The sequence below is a fragment of the Hemitrygon akajei genome, chromosome 1 (genome assembly GCF_048418815.1).
Source record: "Hemitrygon akajei chromosome 1, sHemAka1.3, whole genome shotgun sequence".
NCBI classification, from domain to species: domain Eukaryota; kingdom Metazoa; phylum Chordata; class Chondrichthyes; order Myliobatiformes; family Dasyatidae; genus Hemitrygon; species Hemitrygon akajei.
In genome coordinates this window covers 206,102,664-206,121,684 of record NC_133124.1, presented here as the reverse complement: position 1 = coordinate 206,121,684, position 19,021 = coordinate 206,102,664, and the positions used below count along the sequence as shown (strand labels likewise).

General features: G+C 46.7%; 1 protein-coding gene across 2 annotated transcripts in view; it reads right to left on the bottom strand.

The window, feature by feature from the left end:
- Positions 1 to 19,021, bottom strand: part of sema4c (sema domain, immunoglobulin domain (Ig), transmembrane domain (TM) and short cytoplasmic domain, (semaphorin) 4C) — a 134,758-nt gene that overhangs the window by 51,661 nt on the left and 64,076 nt on the right. For both annotated transcript variants that reach the window (XM_073059267.1, XM_073059277.1), the window contains exons 3-6: positions 14,122 to 14,273; positions 8,479 to 8,541; positions 6,674 to 6,772; positions 5,810 to 5,906 (exon numbers count right to left, since the gene is read on the bottom strand). In XM_073059267.1, the coding sequence (XP_072915368.1) occupies positions 5,810 to 5,906; positions 6,674 to 6,772; positions 8,479 to 8,541; positions 14,122 to 14,273 (411 nt within the window). The remainder of the gene's footprint in view (positions 1 to 5,809; positions 5,907 to 6,673; positions 6,773 to 8,478; positions 8,542 to 14,121; positions 14,274 to 19,021) is intronic.

The following is a 19,021-nucleotide window of genomic DNA, read 5'->3' as shown; positions in this document are numbered from 1 at the left end:
AGCGGAATTTAAATTTGATTAATAATTAGGTATTTACAAAGAAAATCCAATCCCAGTAATGACCACCACAGTAACACAAGATTAAGAAAAGATTAGCTTCACTTGTCACGCGCGCAGCGAGACAGGGTGAAATGTGCTGCTTGGCCAACACAGACCAAGGTGGGCCCGGGGGGGAGGGGCGGGGGGGAGAGGGCAGCCCACAAGGGTCGCCACGTTTCTGGTGCTGACGTGCTGTTAGAGCGTTTTGTTTCAGGGGTTAGAACATGTAGCAAATAATTTCAGCAACTGATTTCAGCCACCCGTCTTCAGATTCGAATGTGGGCTGTGGATTAAATCTGAACTGCATCCCTAACAATGGGTTCCTGAGAGCCGCGAATGGGAAGTGCAGACAACGCTGCTTTAAATTTGTTATTTGCGTGTATTGGGGTGTCCGCAGCGTGGGTCTGAAGAGGAAGTTGTGAGGGTGGTGTGTACTTCCAAGGAAGCATTGTAAATGTGGAATTGTCCTGAACTTTTTTTAAAAAATCTTTAGCACATAGGCAGGGTGATTGATAAGTCTGTGGCCTATAGTAGAAGGAGTCAATCTTAGAAAACCTAGCACATTTATTTTTCAACATAGTCCCCTCCTAAATTTACATACTTAATCTAGCAGTCGTGGAGCATACAGATGTTGGACCTCCAGAAATTGTCCACAACAGGGGGGTGATTGATAAGTTTGTGGTCTAAGGTAGACGGAGATGAGTTATACAGCTCTCGTTACATGCACGTGTAGTTCAACTCTTTGACTGAAAATGCAGAAAGTTTGAAGTTAATAACATCCCCTTCTACCTTAGGCCACAAACATCAATCACCCCGATGAGTTATTAACTTCAAACTTTCTGCATAATCAAAGAGTTGAACTGCATGTGCATGTAACGAGAGCTGTATAACTCATCTCCGTCTACCTTAGACCACAAACTTATCAATCACCCCTGCTGTGGACAATTTCTGGAGGTCCAACATCCGTATGCTCCACGACTGCTAGATTAAGTATGTAAATTTAGGAGGGGACTATGTTGAAAAATAAATGTGCTAGGTTTTCTAAGATTGACGCCTTCCACCTTAGGCCATGAACTTATCAATCACCCCTCGTAAAATGCCATGTCATGTTGGGTCAGGCAGACCTTCCTCTGAGGAGGGTGTCCATGCGATGCTCACTGTATCTCATTCTGATGAATAAAGAGACGGTTTCATATCTACCGGTGACTTTGTTCACGCGACAACACATACCATCCCCACCACTCACTAACGCTGAACCACACAGCTTTGGAAGCGAGGGGAAACCGCAGCACTCGGAGGAGATCCACGCGGTCGCGGGGGAGACAGCGGCCGGAATTCTACCTGATCTTACAGCTGGCACTGGAAAAGCATTGCGCTAACTGCTGCGCCACCGCGGCGCACTGGCTCATCAAAGCTCTGTGGGGAGGAAACCTGTCAGCCCGACCCAGCCGGCCCACGTGCGACTCCAGGCCCACGGCAACACAGGTCAAGATGGCTGGAAGTGAAGTTGGTATTGCAGTGGGTCAAGGAGGCAGTTCACCACCTGCTCGAGGAATGAGCCACAAATACTGGAAGCAAAAGAGACGCCAGATGCTGAAATCAGAGCAACATGCAAAGAGCTGGAGAAACCCAGCAGATTAGGAAACATCTAGGGAATAATCTGATCAGTTGACACTCTGGGTCAAGACCCTTCAGTTGAACTGAAAGTGAGAGAAGAGAGCCAGCAGAAATGGAGTGAAGGGAAATGGTGGAGCACTTTACGCTTTCTACTCACGACTACGAAGCCAAGCACGCCTCCAACACCATATTTAAGTTTGCTGACGATAGTGGTTGGCCGAATAAAAGGTGGCGACAAATCAGCTTATGGGAGGGAGACTGAAAATATGGCAGAGTGGTGCCACACCAGCAACATCTCACTCAATGTCAGCAAGACCAAGGAGCTGACTGCTGCCTGCAGGAGGAAGAAAGTGGAGGTTCATGAGCCAGTCTTCATTGGTGTCAGAGGCACAGAGGACCAGCAACTTTCGTCAATTCAGAGGAGCCGACCTGGGTCCAGCTCGGTAAATGTCACTGCAAAGAAAGCACGGCAGTGCCTCTACTTAGAAGTTTGCAAAGATTTGGCTACTAACCTAAAACTTTTTAAAACTTCTATACATGTGTAGTGGAGAGTATACTGACTTGGTTGCATCAGAATCTGGCACTGAAACACGAACGCCCTTGAATGGAAAAATCCTACAAAAAGCAGTGGAGGCGGCCTAGTCCATCACGGGCACAGCCCTCCTCACCACTGAGCACACTAACATCACGGAAAAGCAGCAGCCATCATCAGGGACCCCCACCACTTCTCACTGCTGCCAACAGGAAGGAGGTACCAAGGTCTCAGGACTCACGCTATTGGAGTATAAAAGTATAAATTTTGCTGTGTAACCAAAACTATGCAGTCAGTTTTGAAACTTGCTATTTGATATGCATGTACTCAATTTAGTAGGAGAATGAAATCCTAAGAATGTAGAAGACAATGGTGTGTTAATGAGAGGTAGTTAAGAGATGTAGATGTAGATTAGAACATGATTAAGTCACGAAATCCTAAGAATGTAGAAGACAATAGTGTGTTAATGAGAGGTAGCTAAGAGATGTAGATTAGAACATGATTAAGTCAATTGGTAGAAACAATGGTGGCAAGATGTACGTGTGGTACATGTGATATGCAACTATAGACCGATTACATATGCTAATGCAACTGGACCAGGAGATTGCTATAAAAAATGCTGTGTCCGAGGATCGGTGGGCAATCAGCGACTAGCTCAATGACTGTCTCAGCTTTTATTTGCAAATTAAAGTTTAACCCTTCTTAAAGAATCTTCTGCGTCTCTTGGTCATTTGTGCGGCACGAGAAACAACGACAACGTCACCAGGTTCCTGAACGGTTACTACCCCTCAACCATCATCAGGCTCTTGAAGCACAGGGGATAACTTCACTTGCCCCATCATTGAAGTGTTCCCACAACTTGTGAACTTGCCTTCAAGGACTCTTTCATCATGTTTTCAATATTTATTATTTTTTTAATTTATTTCTTATTACTATTTCTCCTTCCAGTACTTGCTCAGTTTGTTGTCCTCTGCACTCTGGTTGAATGCCCAAGTTGGTGAGGTCTCGCACTGACTCCATTATGTTTCCTCTATTTACTGTGAAGGCCCCAAGGAAACAAATTTTAGGATTGAATGTGGCAACATATATGAAATTTGATGACAAATTTACTCTGAACTTTAAAGTGCTGGCAGGTGATGGGTGTGTGGGGGGGGGGGTAAATTGGGGAAGGGAGAGTCAGGAGGTGTAAAAAGGCTGAAGGTGATGGACGCTGATAGGAGAGAAAGGTGGAATCAAGGGGGAGGAGTGGGGTGGGCAGAGGGGAGTAGTGGAGAAGGGGAATGAGTGGGAGGAGTGTCGGTGAGGGGCAGATGGAGTGTGTGGGGATTAAGACAATGAGGGGTGGGGTGAGTGTAGGAAGAACAGGGTAGACCAGGGGGAGAGAGAGAAAAAAAGATAGAGGGGGAACAGTTTACCAGTAGTTGTAGAATTCACAAATTTTACACCAGCAAGCAGAAACTGAGGTGCTGTTCTTCTGGTCTGTGTATCGCATCAACTTGGCTGCAGAAGAAGCCAAGAACAGACAAGGGTCTGTGCGGGAATGGGGGGGGGGTGGGGAGAGAGAGAATTAAAATGGCTGGGAAGTGGGAGATCTGACCGCCACAGCGGACAGAGCAAAGTTGCTTGGCAAAGTTTATGCTGATCTTACTGATGTAGAGGAGGTCACAAGGGGAACAATGGAGCAAAAGTGACTGTTTTATTGAAGGCCAGACTGAATGTGCTGAGGCAGCTGAGAGCTCTCTGGGACGAAGCTGACCGCTGCATCCTCGCCTGTGCAAACCGTGTGTTTTGATGGGAAGATTTGTGAGGGGAGTGCAACCGGGGAAGGAGTGCTGTGTTTGAACAGACCGCCGGTTGTTTGCACAGGTCAGCTTACAGTAGCAATCAGCTGGAACAAGAGCTGGCAGACAGGATAACTCCCACATAAACACGGCTGCTCGGCTGTGCAAGCTGTTACAATTTCTCCAACGTTAGCAGATCCTGCTCCTAGCACTCGAAGCCCTTCAGAAGACCCTAAGACATAGAACCATAGAACTTTACAGCACAAAAACAGGCCTTTCGGCCCTTCTTGGCTGTGCCGAACCATTTTTCTGTCTAGTTCCCACTGACCTGCACCTGGCCCATATCCCTCCATACCCCTCTCATCCATGTACCTGTCCAAGTTTTTCTTAAATGTTAAAAGTGAGCCTGCATTTACCACTTCATCTGGCAGCTCATTCCACACTCCCACCACTCTCAGTGTGAAGAAGCCCCCCCCCCAATGTTCCCTTTAAACTTTCCCCCCTTCAACCTTAACCCATGTCCTCTGCTTTTTTTCTCCCCTAGCCTCAGTGGAAAAAGCCTGCTTGCATTCACTCTATCTATACCCATCATAATTTTATATACCTCTATCAAATCTCCTCTCATTCTCCTACGCTTCAGGGAATAAAGTCCTAACCTATTTAACCTTTCTCTGTAACTCTGTTTCTCAAGTCCTGGCAACATCCTTGTAAACCTTCTCTGCACTCTTTCAACCTTATTAATATCCTTCCTGTAATTCGATGATGGGAGCAGAATTAGGCCATTCAGCCTATCGAGTCTGCTCCGCTATTCAGTCAAGCTCGATTTATTATCCCTCTCAACCCTATTTTCCTGCCTTTCCCCCTTAACATTTGACACTCTGACTAATCAAAAACCTACGAACCTCTGCTTTAAATGTACCCAATGACTTGGCCTCCACAGCCGTCTGTGGCAATGAATTCCACAGATCCACCATCCTCTAGTTAAAGAAATTATTTCTCTTCTGAGACTGAGCCCACTGGTCCTGGACTCCCCCACTGCAGGAAGTGTCCCTACATTCAACTGGTTTAAGGAGTGTGAGAAACAGGCAGGCAATATCTGCAAGCAGGGGGTCTCAAACATTTTGATTTAAGCCACTCATGCCCTGCCCGTGAGAAATTCTCGCTCCACACAAGAGGCTGCTCTCTCTCTGCAGTAACTATTAACCCCTCAACACCCAAACTTGCTTTCAGTCCACAGTGCAGGGCTCACAGCCCGGCCATTCTCTGTCTTGAAGCACACATAAATTGACAGTGCACCATCTTGCTTTTACCTCCTCTCACCATGGCCGACACTTTAGAAGCTGACAGCATAGAAAGAAGGCGGACTGCAGGAACGCGAAGCGGAATCACACAATGCCTCACAGGGTGATGCAATTAACTTCCAGGGCAATCAAAGCACTTAATTGAGCCTGATCAAAAACAAACAAAAGCCCAGCCAGAAAGCCATTCATTTTACACTGCAGCACAAGTTTCAGGTTTCAGGAGCTCACTAATCCAGCCACACACTGACACCGTCTTATGATTGGTCAAGTCACACTGCGCGCCCGATGAGCGCATAGCTTTTGGACAAGGCCAATGAACCGGCACTTTCGAATCGTCGCCCTTAGTTAAGAGGGAACGAGTTCAAATCCCCACAGAATTGCGTTGATTAATGTGTTGGGGAACTTAAAAGAAGAGAAAACAGCACGGTTTTCCAGCAGAATCCTCCAGGGCGGTGTGGCGGAGGTCCACAGTGCACAGGAAGGAGGGAATGTTAGGACTGAATATGGCACAGCCTGCAAGCTAGGGCCGAGGTACTCACCCACAATTAGGCCCGTGTGTCCTTTCGCAGGATCGTAGGGACACTTCCCCTTCCCGCTCCCGATGTCTGCCTTGCTTAAAGTAAAATTTCGCATGTCCTGTGAGAAGAATTAAAAGTTCACCAGAAAGCATTTCAATCCCATCCCCACAATAAGGTGGCTGCCTACTGCACTGAGCAAACTTCAGGCCAATTGGGAATCTAGGAAGTTGCTGGACTGCCAGGACACCGGTAGATGTCCATACAGGAATGCTGCCGGCTGGCACATTCTAGGCTGCAGGAGTACATGCCAAGGACCGCAGAGAGTCTGCACCAGAGGGAAGGGGGTCACTACCTACAGGCCCAGCCAGCCCAGTCTCTGCCTCCTCTATGCTACAAGGACTGAAAGCCAGTCAGCACAGAGAGCGTGCAGCTGGAAATCTGGAAGCTTAAAGGCTAAAGCTTCATTTGCGTTAAGGACCGACACAGTAGGATCAAGCGCAGGAGGCAGCCCACAGGCGTCGCCATGCTCCCAGCGCCAACGTACGACATCTACATCTTACTAACCCTTAACCAGACATCTTTGGATGAGGGAGGAAACCGAAGCACCAGTGTTCAAGGGGAGAACGTGCAAATTCCCTCCAGAGTGACAGGAATTGAACCCCAATGTCACAGCTGGCACTGCACAGCGTTGTGCGAGCTCTCACACCATCATCCCGCTCCATTTTTATCAAAGGAGTAACTGAGCCCCCCCCCCCAAGCACCGGGTATTTGCACTGCTACCAACAGAGCAACTGATTTCACACTAACGTCAGCGACAATAAACCCAGAGGCAGCATTTCACGTCTTTATAACACAGCATTCATGCCCTATAAAGGGGGTACTTACAATATACGTGCATCTGGGCTGGAAGGCGTAGGTCCCACAAGTGTACAGGTGGGTGCTATTGAAGTTCTGCAGGAAGCGAATGTAATTGAAACAGTCGGTCTATAAAGAGAGGGAAAATATAAGTATAAATCTGGTGAACATAAATGCATCAAGTACAGGGTTAAGTCTGATTAACTAGTGTAATTAACCAAACAACAAGGGGAAAAAATGGAATTAATGCTGGCAGGTTACCAAATTATCGCCTGCTCTCTCAATAACATCATGTTTAAATAATGATTTTAATATATTAAAAATATCTGAAGGTGTTTTACAACATCAAAGCACATTAGATTCTGCAGATGCTGGAAATCTTGAGAGAGAGAGAGAGAGAGAGACACACACACACACACACACAGACACACACACACACAGACACAGATACAGATACACACACACACACACAATGCTGGAGGAACTCAGCAGACAGTATCTATGGAAAAAAGCAGAGTCGGTATTTCAGGCTGAAATCCTGCTGAAGGGTTTTGGCTCGAAACGTCGACTGTGATTTTGCTTCATACACGCACACAATGCTGGAGGAACTCGGCAAGATTGGCAGCACTTACAGAGGAGGAATAACGGCCTAAAACACAAGACTGTGAGGGGGGGGGGGAAGAGGAGTCTTTGATGCTTCTATCACTCATTCTATGGGGTATCTTGTTTTGTGGATGTCTGTGAAGAGTAAGGATTTCAGATTGTATACATTCTCTGATATTAAAATAAACCTTTGAACCTTTGACATTTTGCTTATTGCCCTTCATGAATGGCCAGATTTAAGGAGTCCCTCCAGTGTTTATCCCAGCATCGAACATGATGTTCCATGGAGCTACACTGTGGATTTAGTTAAAGCAAGAAGTAGGTTTCAAGGAGCCTCTTTGAGTTTTGTGAGGGAGATTGAAAACTAATGACCTTGGCAGCTGAAGGGAGGGGGGGGGGGGTGTGACAATGGTGGAGCTTTTTAAAGGTAGGGTTTTATTCATTTATTTATTATTTACATTTTTTTTTATTTAGCACAATTTATCCTCTTTTGCACACTGGTTGTTTATCAATCTTCATTTGTGTGTAGTTTTTCCACTGATTCAATTGTATTTCTTCCTTCTATTGTGAGTGCCCACAAGAAAATGAACCTCAGGGTAGAGTACTGCACAGTGACATGTACGTACAGTACTTTGAGCTTTTTGAGACCCACCATCCAATGGAGACCTTGAGGGGTAAACAGGTTTAGAAGGGGGACAAGAGGCAATGGGAATGAGAGGGGAATGAGAGAGTATTAAAAGGCTCGATTCATGTATGCGTTGTAACAACAAGCTTCCTTCGGGGGTGGGGGGAGGAGGGATTAGGAAACAATAACCAGAGTTTAGTCAACACAATGGACCCGCTACAGCGCACACAGACAACAGGGCAGGCTTGCCGTTTGAGACGCGCGCACGCACATATATACACACACACACACACACACGCACACACACAAAGCTGCTGGGCTTCCAGCCCTTCCTCAGAGCCCTTCTACCCTAATGAGAAAAGGCAGCTGCGCTTCTCAGATAGGCCGACCTCTAAGCGACAGCGGAACGCAAAGAGGAAGACACGCCATGTTGCCGTGACACCGTCCAGACTGCAGTGTTATTGCTGCTGTGCTGCACGCTTGCAGGGTGACCCCCCCCCCCCCCCCCGATGACCTCGCATGCCGTGGTTTAATCTGTTTACTGTACGCTCTGTACTTCTGAAATAAGCGGCCCAAGGTACGATCACACCATCAATGGGACACAAACCTGGTTGTTCTTCCCCTTCTGAACACAATCCTTCTTTTTCTCCACTGGGGCATTCCAAACGATCTGTTTGAACAGAGAGTGTAAATAGAAAAATGACAATTAAATGGTCCAGCTCTTTTGAAGACAAAGGGGGTGGCCGATGTTGGAACCTGCAGCAAGCAACGCACATAAACCTGGAAGAACTCAGCAGGTCAGGGAGCGTCTGTGGAGGGAAATGAACAGTCGACACTTCGGGTTGAGATCTTTCAGGTCTGCAGATAAGAGGGGGCAATAGCCGGTTGTGGGCTGGAGATCTCTTTGGCTGTCCATCGATCTTCGATGATGACTGAGGTCTGGGCAGGGCTGTATGGGAGACCGGCAGTTGCCCAAGCTGCAAGTCTCTCCTCTCCACGCCACCGATGTTGTCCAAGGGAAGGGCATTAGGACCCATACACCTTGGCACTTGCGTTGTCACAGAGCAATGTGTGGTTAAGTGCCTTGCTCAAGGACACAACACACTGCCTCAGCTGAGGCTCAAACTAGCAACTTTCAGATCAATAGACCGACACCTTAACCACTTGGCCATGTGTCACACGGGGAGATACGTCTCTACCAAAGGAGGAGTTAGGTGCTCCTACCCTCCGCTAGCCTGTGGTTCACCCTTGGGCAAGGTGTAGCACCTACTTAGCGCTCCCCACCTCAGATCAGGGTCACGTGAAGCCAAGGGAGCAGGTGCTGGATGGTCGTATGAGCAGCCAATGCATATCACAAGTTCAGGTTATGTGACCACTGACACCAGGCGGACAACCTCTGTAGAGTATTGATAATGGCCGGGGTTGCCCGTCTTGCAAAGACACTGCCCAATAGAAGGACACTGACCAATAGAATTTTTACAGAAATTTTTGTAGTTCTGTAGAAAAATTTGCCAAGAACTAATTTAGGCCGTGATCGCCCACGTCATATGACGCAGCACATAATGATGATGAATAGCCAATAGAAAGAGACAGAGAAAAAGGGTGCAGCATGAACTGGCAAGGAGGGCAACAGGCAGATGGGGCAATGGGAGAGTGAGAACAGCGCCAGCAGCTGGGAGGTCACCAGAGGGTGTGATAAAGAGCTACAGGTGATGGGATCTCATAAGAGAGGATGGAGAAGGGAAACTTGTGGGTGATGGGCAAATGGATAGGGTGGGGAGGGGAGAAAAGATAAGGAGATGGGGGCTTGGGTGAATGTGGGAAGAACTGGGTGGATGAAGAGGAGAGAGTAAGGAGACAAACATTGTGCTTGCCTCAGTTTTCCACATTTTGCCCCAAAAAGCCAACTGGAGAGGTGATTCTGGGGTACAGATCCACTAATTCCACAGGCTCACCCTGCATCCCAAGGAACGGGGGCCCAATGTGCAACCTGTTAGAGGTTTAGAGGGCAAGAATCTGAGGAAGAAGTCATCACCCAGAGGGCAACTGACCTGGAATCTGGAGGCTGGAACAGCATTGAACCACCTTGCAGTACAATGGACATTTTTTTTTACTTTTAATGTGTGTCCTTGTAAAAACTGTAGAGTCATAAACTACTACAATGCAGAAACAGGCCTTATGGCCCATCCAGAGCATGCCAACCTGATCTTTTGCCTGCTCCTGCTGTAGTGAAGACACACACTCAATGCGTCAGGAACAGCTTCTTCCCCTCCGCCATCGGATTTCTGACTGGACACTGAACTCACGTGCACTACCTCACCATTCACCCCCCCACCCCCCCAACCACAAACAAGAGAAAATCTGCAGATGCTGGAAATCCAGGCAACACACACAAAATGCTGGAGGAACTTAGCAGGCCAGGCAGCATCTGTGGGAAAAGAGTACAACCAATATTTTGGGCTGAAACCCTTCAAGCAGGACCCAAAATGTCGACTGTACTCTTTCCCACAGATCCACCACTTCCATTGGCAGCTCATTTCACACTCACACCACCTGAGTGAAGAAGCTTCCCCTCAGACTTCTGTTGAATATTTCTCCTTTCACACAAAACCTATCACTTCAAGTTCTAGTCACACCCAACGTGGGGAGAAAAACCCTATCTATGCCCCTCTTAAAACCGCTATCAAACCTCCCCTCGTTCTCCTGCGCTCCAGGGAATAAAGGCCTAACCTGCTCAATCTTCCTCTATAAATCAGTTCCTCAAATCCTGGCAATACACTTGTAAAATTTTGTATAATTTATGCTTTTTTTCTCGTGAATTGTGCTCATCTGATGCTATGTGCCGATAATGCTGCTCCAAGTTTTTTTTTATTTCACCCATGCGTTCATGATTCACGTGCATTTGCACAATAACGCTCATCAACTCAACGTTGGCGAGTTCGCTGACGAGCATTGAATCATCAAGGCTCAGAAGGTGACAGACCAAGTGGTGATTAGTGCAGTCAAGTATGTGATGGGCTGAAGGGCCTGTTTCCATGCTCTATTACTCCATCCCATACCCTCCTGCCCTGAGCTACAAACATACCAGCTGCAGCCATACTTCTGAGGCCAGAAATATCTTTGGAAATTGAAGATCTGGTACTTCGAAAATTACTCGTGGTCCCCGGAACTTGTGCGCGTGGCTTCCAGACTGGGTACAATATAGAACTGAACCGGAGGTAAAGTTCTGAGGCAAGATTCATTCTAGGCTCATAATTTCCATAATATAAATGCTGATTCGAGTGAGTTTAGCTCATTGCGAATAGGTTGGGAGAGCTATTCCCAAGGATGACATATTACAAGTAAAGGAGAGCCAATATTAAAATTGGAGTTAGAAAATTCTTACACTTTCTATATTTCTTTGTTAAACTGTGTTCGTTAAACTTGGTTAAATCACAAAGCAGTCCCATCCCACTTCACACCCACCAGTATTTCCTTTAAACAGTTCCCCACGTTCCCTTCAATTCCGCCAAACACCCACACACTAGGGACAATTCACAATGGCCAATTAACCTTCCAACCCACACATCATTGGGATTGTGCACGGAAACTATAAGATCCAGGAGGATCCCACACAGCCACGTGCAAACTCTGCACAGCCAGCACTGGAGGTCAGGATCAAGCCCAGCTTCCTGGACCTGCAAGCCAATGGCTCTACACGCTCACTACAGTGTCCTCACAGGAAGGACAGCTGATGACTGAAGACCAGCTCAGATTTTAATATTGAGTTCCTTCGTGGTGAACTCTCTCAACCAGACGGAATATCTGCCGACCTACTGCCAGTCAAATCGCCCTTTACCCATTCATACCGCAGAGAACACAAGCCTAGTATAAAGCCTTCCCTCATAACTTCCCCACTCTCTCCCCACCCCACTTCAAGTTGCCATTGCTCAGTTCAGAAGCTTAAGCCTTGAAAATTTAAGTTCTTGAACCTTAATCATAAATCTGGCAGCTAAAAGACTAGAAACTGTACATCTGTAGCTGGCATCAGCCTCACTGACTGGAAGAATTGAGTAGAGGGGCTGAATGGCCTGACACGCCTAAGATGTTCCTGGCAATCAACCAAGGATACAACGATAAGCTTCTTAAGGTGCACCATACTGAGAGATGGAAGGTTTAGGTCAGGGGTTCCCACCCTGGGGTCCATGGACCCCTTGCTTAATGGTATTGGTCCATGACATAAAAAAAGGTTGGGAACCCCTGGTTTAGCTGAAACCAAGGGCAGCTAGCCCAACACAAAAGGGATTCACACTCAGGGTCTTTTTGAAAACAACTCCACAGTGGTACCGAGTTGCCAGCTGAAACAACAACTCTCCATTGGAATAGAGATTTTTAAAAAAATCTATTTAGAGGAAATGGGCATCTTGGTTAGCATGGGCAAGATGGGCCGATGGGCCTGTTTCTGTTCTGGATTAGTCTATGAATTCATCAGCTAGATGAGGGGCTACAAAGAGGGCAAGGAGCACACCGAAGTGGGGTAGAAGCGAGACTGATCTGGCTAGTCCTTTGCTACACAAAGATTGTACTGTACGACTTAAAGCTAAATGGAGACACGAGGCTGCAGCTGGGGGGTCAGGCAACCAGGGTATTGGGCTGATAGCAGTGCTCATTTGGACACTATAGATAAGGAGACACTATAACACTTTCAGCCTTTCACCCTCAACTTGTGTGAGACTAGAACTAGAGGTTATAGATTTACGGTGGAAAGGTGAAATATTTAAAGGGAATCTGAGGGGAAAGTTCTTCACTCAGAGGGTGGTGTGAGTTGCTGGCCGAGGTGCCACATGTCAGTTCGGTTGGTTTAGAAGTTTGGATAGGTGCATGGATGAGAGAGGTATGGAGGGCTTGGGTCCTTATGCAGGTAAATGGGACTAGGCAGACTAGGCTGGCATGGACTAGATAGGCCAAAGGGCCTGTGTCTGTGATGAAAGCTTGCATAGGGACTAGGCAGACTAGGCTGGCATGGACTAGACAGGCCAAAGGGCCTGTGTCTGTGATGAAAGCTTGCATAGCTACATGGATGAGAGAGGCATGGAGGACTTGGGTCCTGGTGCAAGTAAATGGATCTAGGCAGAACACCAGACATGGACTAGATGGGCCAAAGGGCCTGTTTCTGTGCTATAATGCTCTGTGATGCTACAATGTTTCTGCTTAGACCCTATATCTGTTCTGAAAGATAGGGGACACAGTCAGTATTAAAAAAAAGGTGCAGGTAAGAAGCATTAGCAAGATTATCAAATGCAAGCCCTCCTTGTAGACCCTGACTGAGATGATGACTGTTATCAAATATACTCGGTCAATTCACTGGGATTAAGCATCGCCTACGGAGCCTGCTTGGACACGAATAGGAAACTGACCACAGCTCCAGGAACGTAAAGCTGCACATCCACACTGCTCAACTCGAAAACTCTGGCACAGAGCTGGTGCCCTCCCTTCCTCCGATGGGCACAAAAATACTCCTCACCCAGCAGTGCCCTCAACTTCGAGATGTCGCTAAAATTAAACACAGCCATTAGCCAGATATTTATACTGCAACCGGAGAGGGAGAGAAAGCACAGCGGAACTGGGAGAGATGGATTTAGCTGTGACATAACACTACTGATCTGCCTGAACAGCACCCCTTGTACAGTTGACAATGCTATGGCATGATCATTGTCCATTGGAGGCAATATACAGATAACAACACCCCCATCACTGCAACAGTCCATAGGTTATGCATTCTTTTGCCCTTATATCTATACTGTAGGTTACTGGATTAAAAATCCTCATAACATTTTAACGTCATGGTGGTGGAAGGGACTAATGAAAGCTTTCACTTGAAGAGGCCATTCAGTCCAGGGGTTGATGCTAACTCCCATCAAATCTAATTTCCCTGTAGCTCTCACGAAGCACAGAATCAAATATCGCTGTGATGATTGTACGCTCTAGTATCAGTTGTCTGGTGACAATAAAGTAAAGTAATTTCCCTCTTAACTCTTTAATCACCCATCCGTACAGGCCAATTAATCTACCAATCCACGTGTCTTTGGGATGTGTGAAGGAACTACTGCCTGCTGCTTCAAAGCATGATGGGTATTTTGGAAAGGCCCTCAGGTACCTATAGGTGACACCAGCCTAGATTTCCCAGTGGATCAACAGATGCAATAGAGGGACAGAGGCCACCCCACAATCAAACGAAAATGATGTAACTGAGACGGGCTGTGATGCTCACCGCTTCCTTCACCTCCACCGTGATGTCCTCCATTGAAAGGGCAAACACCGCCTCTCGAGCACCAACGTAGAGGACCTGTGCGTCTTCGTCCAGGCGAAGGGTGGTGTAATTGAAGATCCTGGGCTTTGAGAAGCGTTTCACCTCTTTCACTGCTGCAAGAGAATAGATTGGCTCCTGTTTAGTAAAATCGTGGAAACCACACAGGGTACAAGCATTCATAGTGAGAGTCCTACATCATGGAAAACAGGCCGTCAGCCCGATGGCCCATGCCGGCCAAGATTCCATCCAAGGCAGTATCACTTAACTGTGTTTGGCTCCTATTCCATTCAACGTTCCTATCCACGTACCGGTCCAGGAACCATTTAAACCTGCCTCAGCCATGTTGCCTGGCATTCCTTCCATATACGGACTACTTTCTGGGTGATAACGTTGTCCCTCAGGTTTCCATTAAACCTCTCCCCTCTCACCTACTTAAGCCTTGCAGATCGGTGGAGAAACCTGGCAGTCTCACCACGGTCTGAGTGATTGTGGATTATGCGAGCATGACTGTGCCCAGGTTTGGTAAGACTGGATGTGTGGTCATTGAAAGAAGGTTTAAAAGACTAGCTTTATCAAAACATACAGTGAAATGCTCCGTCGGGTTAAAGCAAATCAGCGAGAATTGTGCTGAGTAGCCATGCAAATTAGCATGCCCACAACTCACGAAACCTAATGCTACATCTTTGGAATGTGGGAGGAGACAGAGATACTCAGAAAACCTTACAATCACCCGGAGAACGTACAAACTCATAAGAAATGGGAGCAGGAGTAGGCCACCTGGCCCATCGAGCCTGCCCCGCCATTCAGAAAGATCCTTACAGACAGTGGCAGGACCTGAACCCGTCTTACTGTTGGCATTGTAAAACGTTGCACCACTACACTACCATGCCTCCCACTTCACAGCCACTCAGACCCAGAAACTCACAACTACAGCCCCAGCAGACTAGATCAGCGAGACCATTATTTCAGTGTCATAAACTGCACCCCACCTTAACTTCCCAAAGGAAAACATCTTGAACCCATTTCCAAACACTACAGATCACCACACAAACCTACAAACCCAAACCACAACACCACCATCACACTAGAAAACATTTTCCATGCCACTGTTAACGACAATCAGCCGTTGCTTTATGAGGTGCACTTGCTTGTTAATGCAAGTATCTAATCGGCCAATCATGTGGTAGCAACTCAATGCAGAAAAGCACGCAGACACGGTCGAGAGATTCAGTTGTTGTTCAGGCTAAACATCAGAATGGAGAAAGAAATGTGATCTAAGTGACATTAACTGTGGAATGATTGTTGGTGCCTGATGGGATGAGTTGAGTGGCCCAGAAACTGCTCACCCCCTGCGATTTTCACACACAACGTTCACTGGAGTTTACAGAGAATGGTGCGAGAAACAAAAAAAAACATCCAGTGATCGGCGATTCTGTGGGTGAAAATACCTTGTTAATAAGAGAGCTCAGAGGTCAGCGGAGAATGGCCAGGCTGGTTCAAGCCGACAGGGAGGCGACAGTGACTCAAATAACCGCGCGTTACAACAACGGTGCGCAGAAGAGCGTCTCTGAATGCACAAGTCGAAGCTTGAAGTGGCCGGGCTGTAGCAGTACAAGACCACAAACATACACTCAGTAGCCACTTTGGGAGGTACTGCGGTCATTTGGCACGTTGGGAATCCTTGACGCAGGTGGACAGCTGGAGGTTTCCAAGCAGTCTGGCTCATTGCAAGTAATCCCTTTCTTGACCCGCTGAGTTATAGGTCTGCCTTGGTTACGCTGAAGCCAGATTTGGACAGCACAGACATCGGCCCTTGCCAACCATCGTGTACCCATTTATACTAATCCCATTTACCTGCACTTGATCCACGTAAGTAAAAGATAGATTCCTCAGAGCGGGCGGGGTAGGAAGAAATCTGACATGTCCCCATCAGCCCTTAGCAAGTTTTATCCTTACACCACAGTGTATTCTGTCTGGACGCACAACAGCTTGGTATAGCAACTGCTCTACGCGTGACGACAAGAAACTGTAGGGTTGTAGACACAGCTCAGCACATCATGGGGATGCGGCTTCCCTCTGTGGACTCCGTTTACACTTCTCGCTGCCTACTGAAGGTAGCCAGCATAACCAAAGACCCCTGGACGTTCTCTCTTCTCCCCACTCCCATCGGGCAGAAGATACAAAAACTTTAAAGCATGTATCGCCAGGCTCAAGGACAGCTTCCATCTCACTGTTATCAGACTCTGAGGACCCTCCTGTGTGACAAGATGGAATCTTGGCCTTACAGTCTACCTCTATATAAACTTTCACTATCACTTGCCTGCACTACACCTTTCAATAGCCTCTACGCTTTATTTTGCCTTGTTACTGGCTTACATCATTCGAACTCAATGCACTGTGTAACTAATTAATCGGTGTAAACAGTGTGAAAGACAAGCTTTTCATTGTATCTTGGTAAATTCCCGCCGCTGACTGCAAGGAGTTTGCACGTTCTCCCTGTGACCGTGTGGGTTTGCTCCAGTTTCCTCCCACAGACCAAAGATGTAGCAGATGGTAGGTTAATTGGTCACTGTGGTTAGGCTAGGGTTAAATCGGGGGACTGCTGGGTGGCATGGCTCGTAGGGCCAGAGGGTCTATTCTGGGCTGCATCTCAGTCAATCAATCAATAAATAAATAAATAGATAAAATGTGACAATGATGATGAACAATATTTCCAACAAGGGAGTTCCAGCCATGGCTAACGACCACGACCCCATCTTCCCAAAGCAACTGGTTTTAATGCAATGGGAACCAGCCTGTGCCCCTTCTCCTATCAGTAGAAACAGGCTTAGCAGCTCAGCCAGGAGTTGTCAGAGGCTATTTGAGAGGTGCATGCAAATGGAAACATTTAGTAGGTAGTGGAAGCTTATCCCCACTACCACTCCTGGCTGTAACAACCTTAAAGAACCATTCTTCTAAACTCTAGATAAAACAAGCCTAGTTAACTCAATCTCTTCTAATACAGCAAACCCAACTTCTCTGGAACTGGTCCAATTGAATCTTCAAGAACGTACAACAATATAGCACAGCACAGGCCTGTCGGCCCCATCATGTTATGCCGACATACTCTAAGACCAATCTAACCCTTCCCTCCCACCCAGTTTTCTATCATCCACATGCCTATCTAAGAGTTTCTTACATGACTCTAATGTGTCTGCCTCTACCCACCCCTGCCATGGCAGTCAATCACCAACTGCTCTCTAAGTTCCTCCACTTTCCCTACAGCAAGCAATTGAGAAGAATGAGGGGGTATCTCACTGAAACCTTTCAAACTTTAAAAGGCCTAGCTAGAGTGGATGTGTAGAAGATGTTGCCTACAGTGGGAAAGTCTAGGACCAGTGGCAGAGCCTCAGAATAGAAAGTCGCCCCTTTAGCACAGAGATGAGGAGAAATTTCTTCAGCCAGGTGGCAAATCTGTGTAATTAATGGCTGTGGAGGCCAAGACATTGGGCGTAATTAAGCAGAGATTGATAGGTTTTTGATTAGTAAGGGCATCAAAGGTTATGGGGAGAAGGCAAGAGAATGGGAAGAATCGGAATCAGGTTTAATATCACCATTATACGTTGTGAAATTTGTTAACTTTACGGCAGCAGTACAATGAAATATATGATAAGTACAGTTACATTAAGTATATATACAAGTCTATTAACTAGACCTGTCTACTAATTTAAATATAAATTAAGTTGTGCAAAACAAAAACAGAAATTAAAAAAGTAGTGAGGTAATGTTTATGGGTTCAAAGTCCATTTAGAGGGATAATAAATCAGCCATGATGGAGTGGCAGAGCAGTCTCAATGGGGTGAATGGCCTAATTCTGCCCCTATGCCTTGTGGTCTTTATCCTCTCTACGACAATGAGACAAATACAGTTCACAATAGTCTCACCGAGGCCCGACAGAATTACAGCAAAGTATTTCCCTTTCTAACCACTTGCTCCACCTGCAGTGACTTGCACACCAGTACATCTAGGTCCCTCTGCTCAATCACTTTTAATAAAAGCAACCTGCTTCTCTGATGTGTGGATGACTCTGCAATTATTTTTACATTATCCACTTACTCAATAGCCCCTGTTTTACATGACAGGGTGAGACTGGATTTGAATATCCGATGGTCAAATCTGTTCCTGATTAGCTGGCAAAGGAGCTTTGTTCCTCTAAATCCTTCTCCTGCTGCGTGAGCTGTGGGACAATTGATCCCGAAGTGGCTGCACTCCCCTCTCGTCAGTAATGTCCGATTGAGAATCAGACAGGGAGTTTTAAACGGGGCCACATCAAAAGGACCAAATAAACAATTCTCCGGCACCATCCCTCACTTATGGTTTTAATCACTGAACATCAAGGGCTCTTTCTTACGAAGCACGATCTGGTTACACGGGGGACTGGACATGACTAAACGTTGCCCTTCTGTACCACAACCAACCACGAATGACATTCATCCCAACCCACCGATAGCAAAACAAAAGCGAGGCCTTTCCCAAACACTGAAAGGACTTCATAAAACCGTGGAACGGTTTTTAATAGCTGCGGTAATTTGCAAACGTCAATGGGATTATTTCTTTCAGGAAGGGGGTGAAGCCTACATTACAGAAAAATGCTTTTTATATATCTGTTTATGACAATGTCATCACGCCTGTGCAGTGTTTTTGCTCAATAATCGATTCTTTGGGAAAGAAGGGTCACGTGAAGAACCGCAGCTCAGCGGTGCAATGGATTTGATTGGCTGTGTCTGTGATTAAATGGGCAGAAGGTGGGTTAGAAGCATTGGACAATGACCAGAACAGATCGCTCAGGGAGAGGCTGGAGTCCTCTACGCTGGTGACCCCC